Source organism: Mustela nigripes, chromosome 2 (genome assembly GCF_022355385.1).
Source record: "Mustela nigripes isolate SB6536 chromosome 2, MUSNIG.SB6536, whole genome shotgun sequence".
In the NCBI taxonomy this organism is placed as follows: domain Eukaryota; kingdom Metazoa; phylum Chordata; class Mammalia; order Carnivora; family Mustelidae; genus Mustela; species Mustela nigripes.
This window is the reverse complement of record NC_081558.1, coordinates 142,155,079-142,161,078: the sequence shown is the minus strand read 5'-3', so window position 1 is coordinate 142,161,078 and position 6,000 is coordinate 142,155,079. Positions and strand designations below refer to the sequence as shown.

Sequence of the window (6,000 nt, the reverse complement as noted above, 5' to 3'; positions counted from 1 at the left end):
ATCTTTCTCTGAATCTGCGTATTTAAAAAAAGAGTCACCTGATGAGTCGATTGCATAAGTCAACTGATGCAATAACTTTTGAATTAAAAATTAGCTTCACACTGGTAAGATGATCATATATTACCTGAAAGGGTTCCCAGTCTGCAGTTGTTCTGCTACTTACTAGTCAGTATTTGTGGAAATGTTTTAATCTCAACGCCGTGAAGAGGCCAGAGAAAGGGGTATCATGGCATTCAAAGCTTTCTATTTGGGGCTGCTTTGTGCTCTCTTTGCCTTTTGTATATATACCCTCATACCCAGCAACATTGAAGAATACTGGAAAGTAACAGCCATAGATATATCTGTTAAAACTGGCACATTTATGGTAAGATTCACATTTTTTTCTTCTGGATATTGGAATGCCTTGTTGACTTGAAATATGTAGGGTTGATTATGAATTGAGCAAAAATAGCTCCTTGGTAAAGGGCAGATATGGTTAGACACTAGCATTTTTTAGCTTTTAGAATACATAGGCTTTCTATAATATGTACCTCCATGCATCCCACTTTCTTTTGATTATTTGTATCACTTTATAGAGGGGGGAAAAGAAGTTCAGAGGAGCTTATGCAGCAAGAAAGAGACAACTTCAGAATTTGAGCCCTCATATACCTCATTTCAAAGCTCATACTCTTTCTGCCAAACCAAGAGGCTCCCAGAGACGTTCTTTGATAACAGAAGCAATAAGAAGGTGAAGGAGACAATGGCAACAATGAATGATTAGAGAAGAGAAAGTAATGTGTGGTATCAGAGGGAGAGGCTGTCCCCTGGTAATTCGTCCAGCGGACAGTAAGAAAAGCATCCATGTATTCACCTTAAAGATTAATGCTGGTAAAATTAACAGTCATTGGATGTTTTAAGGAAAACAGTTTAATTCTTCCCAGTGCTGAATTTTGTAAATCAAAGTTGAGATATTAGGAAGAAAAATTAATTCTTTAACATATGAAAGGGAAGTGAAAATTAAAGTTCTTGAGGAAGAAAACTTGATAAATAAAATGCATTGTTATGTCTATCACATGTTAGATTGGAAAGTTTGGTAGAGTTTAGTAGAAGAGCATGTCCCACCTTGGAAAATTTCCTTAACCCTTCATTGTACCTTTTTTTATACTTGGAAAATGGGGTTACTAATTATAAACACTTTTCAGGATTGCTTTGTGGATTTCAGATCACATGTGGTAAAAGAGCACAAAATAATGTCTAAAGCGGCACTTTTGTTACTGTTCAAAATATACTTAAGAATTTGCTCAGAAACAGAAAATACCTGAGAAATGAGAAACAAGGCAATCTGCCAAAAATCTTTTCAAATTCAATTCAGTAAGTGAAAAATTCGTGTAATTTACCCATTTACCAAGAACTTGGTTTAAGGGAGACCTTACCTGATTATATTCAATTAGCATGAAATTACTTAAGAATTTTTATTAGTGAAGAATACTTAAATAAGACAAGCTTTATGGAATACATACATGCATTAGACACTCTTCTATGTACATTAAAAGTCTAACTCACTTAAATTCTACAACAACCCGCCGAGGGATTTTATTATTATTATTATTATTATTATGAAGATTTAAAAATTGAAGTAGAGAGTAATTTGCTTCCAGTCTTATAGTCAGTAAGTGATAATCTAAGAGGTTGGTCTACAGAAATGGGTGCAGATTTGACTTTGACATTTCCTGGTTGCAATTTAAGAGCTTCTGCATGCTTCCTCGTTGTTAAAGTATAGGCGTTAGATGCTCTTTAAGACCCTGTAGTACCTCAAACTCTTGGAAATAATTGTAGGAATAAAAGCTGTTTAATGTATTATTTATTGACCATGTAATTTTTAAGGTTCTTCTTTTGAGTAAACTGTCCTTTGCAATGTCACAAAGATCCTAGAAAAGTTGTCAGAAATACCAGAGAATTTTCTTCAGTGATATCAAACAGGGATTTGGGGCATGGGGATGGTGGGGGGCAGTGAAAGACTTAAATCTATTTGGAGTTGAAAACCAGGGCAATTAAATAATTAATGGTGGGTCACAAGACAACATTTAAAAATTTGGATTAAATAAAGTGAACCATAAAAAAGAAAAATACGACAGCATGCCTACAAAACAAAAAGAAAAGGTGGTATAAGACACGGACATTTTTCAGATAAGAATTTATAATTAAGAAATAATTAGGACAGACATAAAAAATGTGGTAAACTGACAGCTATTGAATAACACAGTTACTAATCTGAAATACAGAATACTTGAGATTTTCAACAAGGTTACAAACTAAGATCTATGCAATATTATTTGGAAATAATTGTTACAAAACATCATTTGTTTATTTTGCTTGTGTTTTTAAGATTTTCTCTTTCTATGCATTTGATGATAAAAATGAAAATGTTAAATTTTGTTTTACTTTTACAGGCTATGTGTCTTGAGACTATAGGTATCATAAAATATGAAAAGTTTATTTCCATGATACTGAGGCTGGACTATACCCAACCAGTTTCCGATGAGTATGTCACAGTGATGGATACAGAATTTGTTGGCATTCCAGTACGTTTGTACTTGCCAAAGAGCAAGTCAGAAACCCCAAGACGAGCTGTAATCTATATTCATGGTGGTGTTTTTTGTCTTGGAAGTTTCAGTAAGTTCCTCATATAAGAGAAAATTATAACTGGCTATATAGTTTTGATATAAGAACTATTTAATATAAATATGCATACTATAAATATTAGATATCTAGTAGAGAGATAACCACAGACATGTGTTTGGCAAAAAATATCATGGAGATCATTATTTTTGTTTTTGTTTGGTTTGGTTTTGCTAAACATTTTCTTTTCAGCTTTTACAGTGAATGAATTCATATCAAATGAAAGTAGGATATGAATGAATCAATTCGTATAACTTGTTTTCTTTGGGATCAAAATATACTCAGAAACAGAAGTATTGAGGCAATGCAGAAGTTTTAAATGGTAAATCAGAGTCATAGGTTGTTGGTGGCTACAAGCTCAAGTTCATAGTCACTATAACAATAACGCTAACAGTGATAAAGCTTAGAATGATACCTAGTCTTAATTCGTAAAAGAAATCACAAAATAGACCTATGTTATAATAAACTCTTTGTTTTGGGGGCACCTGGGTGGCTCCGTTGGTTAAGCATCTGCTTTTGACTCAGGTCATGATCGAAGGGTCTTGGGATGGAGCCTTAGTCAGGCTGCCTGCTCAGTGAGGAGCTTGCTTCTCCCTCTCCCTCTGCCTACCTCAAGCTCCCCCTATTTGTGCTCTCTCTTTCACTCTCTTTGCCCAACAAATAAATCTTCAAACAAACAAATCTCTTTCTATGAGGTCTAGTTTCCCTATCCATCACTGGCAATGATTCTAAGAGGCATTTATAGCAGATTCAAAACAAAAACATGAATACATTTCGCTATATAAGAACTTTGGAAAACCTGATGATACAGTAGTACTAGTATAAAAGAAGGAGGCACTGTTCTATTTAGTTAAACAAATGAATATAATCGAGGAAAGATAAACAGGTAATAAATAATTTTTTTATACCTTTTGTCTTTCTCTAAGCCTCATTTGGTTCTAAATAGTTTGAGAACCTTAAAAAGATATGTGCATGGGGTGCCTGGGTGGCTCAGTGGGTTAAAGCCTCTGCCTTTAGCCCAGGTCATGATCCCAGAGTCCTGGGATCGAGCCCCACATCGGGCTTTCTGCTCAGCAGGGAGCCTGCTTCCTCTTTTCTCTCTGCCTGCCTCTCTGCCTACTTGTGATTTCTATCTGTCAAATAAATAAAGAAAATCTTAAAAAAAAAAGAGAGAGAGATATGTGCAATATAGCAAGCTATACTTAACCAAAAATAAGTTATGAGGACTAGTCATAGAGAAAATTAGCATGGAAAATTAATAAGGCATAAAAACTCAGATTAATATACAAAATGCTAAAATGGTACTACAATTTTGCCTTTCTAGTTACCTCCTCCCTAGCTTTCTGATGTCCAGGAACACCATGGTTATTCTCATCTTTAAAGGATTGTTTTCTGCTTGACCATGAATTCCTCTGTGTAAGCAGTCCCTTCCATTTTCCCTTCCTTCTCAGACGCATTTCTTTGCCCTTACAGGCTCTAGTCCTTCCCTACTCCTTTCTTTTTCCACCTTTAATTATCTCTTTGATCTCTACAATCTACTACATTTGATAAAGACTAGGCTTTTCTCCTCTGACATGTACTGCTCCTCCCTGTTTCTATGACGAAGTATCTCCTAGATTTCCTGTCAATCCTTGTTTTCTCATCTCTCTCTCTCATCTCTCATTTAAAAACAAAATAGGGCCACCTGCATGGCTCAGTCAGTTATGCTTCTGACTCTTGGTTTGGGTTCTGGTCATGATCTTAGGGTCATGAGATCAAGCCCTGGATTGGAGTCTGCTTGTTCCTCTCCCTCCCCTCTCTCATGCTCTTTCTCTCATAAATCAATCAATCAATCAATTAATTAATTAATTAAATCTTTAAAAACAAACCAAAGAAAATAACAGATTTTCCACATTTATTCTTCATAAATATTCTTGCCCTCAAGCCCCCCCCCCCCAATTATCTCCCTACCTTTGGGTTTTGAATTCACACACTCTGTTTTCCAGTCTCTTCTCTTTTCCAAATATCTACATGTTGCTGACACCCAGTCCTGACTCTGCTTCTCTGACACTATTCCTGAGTCCTGGATCCATTTAGACATTTATAACTGGACAAACCACACACATCTTGAGCTCAATAGGACCAAATACAATTTTTTGTCTTGTGTCCAAATGGCCTTAGAAAACAAGCAAAAACCCCACCATCTGTCTAAACCAACATCTGAAAGTCCTCAGTAAATAGCAATTATGGCCAATTATTTATGGTTCCTTAGTGCTCACATCAAATTACTATACCCTATTCATTATACTTCTGGAAATTTTGACTTCATTAATACAATTTACTACTTCATGATATTTTAAAGATATTCCTTTCTGATGTCTCTGCATGTGTCCTGTTCAACTTGATTTCATCTTCCACTCTTAGTGTACTGGATCTTTCTAACATGCAAATCTGGTTTTATGATTTCTTTGTTTAAACTCTTCAGTGACTTTCATCATATAATAAAGTAAATCTAAATCCATTAGCAAAGTGTTCAGATTTCCAGATTCTTACATTTTTAATTTTTCTTGCCAGTGCTTCCCTTCATAATTTTGCTTCAACCATACATAGCTGTATTTAGTTTCCAAACCCTCCTTGAATTCTTATTTCTGTCTCTGGCTATGGTGCTGTAGAATGTCCTTCTCATCTTACTTTAAGAAAACTCCTGCTAAACCTTTTATGTTCAGTAAAAGCATCATTTCATGGGTGATGGTGTGGGTTGGTGTGTGTGTGTGTGTGTGTGTGTGTGTGTGTGTGTGGTCTTCTCTGGCTTTAAAAAATTTTTGTAATGTTGCTATATGGTCCATTGCAGTTTATATTTACCTGACGGCAACAATCCTTGTTTTGTTTTGTAATTGTGTAGCATGTTTGGTTCACTATCTCTTCAGGAAGTAAAATCACCTCTTAGCATCTACCAAAGCATTTTCCATTCAATGAATGTTCAACAAATAAATGTCTTCTGAGGAAAAAAAAAGTGAATGACTGAAAAGAAATTCTGTAGTGTTCTCCAGAGTGATTATTAGTTAAAATGTTTTTCCAGTATTGTTATGTCTTTTAACTTCCTTAGTCTTTTCAATAAATTAGATTTCATCTATAATTTAACTTATATCAGGCATTAGGGTGTTTGGAATACTTTGCTTCCTTTATAAAATATTATGATAAATATAAATATAATATATAAATATATATTATAATATATATAAGATAAATTAAATAGCAGTTTGGCCTCATTTGTCTCTAAAGAGATTTATTAATGCCATTAAAGTTTTCATAGGGTCTATGAAATACCCAAGTATCCACATACATATCACCTGGGACTTCAGT

At 34.7% G+C, this 6,000-nt stretch overlaps 1 protein-coding gene across 1 annotated transcript in view; it reads left to right on the top strand.

Annotated features, from left to right (window-relative positions):
• The first annotated feature begins 226 nt into the window (after positions 1-226).
• The window catches only part of LOC132010134 (arylacetamide deacetylase-like 2), a 28,240-nt gene continuing 22,466 nt past the window's right edge, over positions 227-6,000 (top strand). Inside the window, 2 exon segments of the mRNA XM_059388077.1 lie at positions 227-364; positions 2,430-2,652. Of these exon segments, the coding sequence (XP_059244060.1) occupies positions 227-364; positions 2,430-2,652 (361 nt within the window).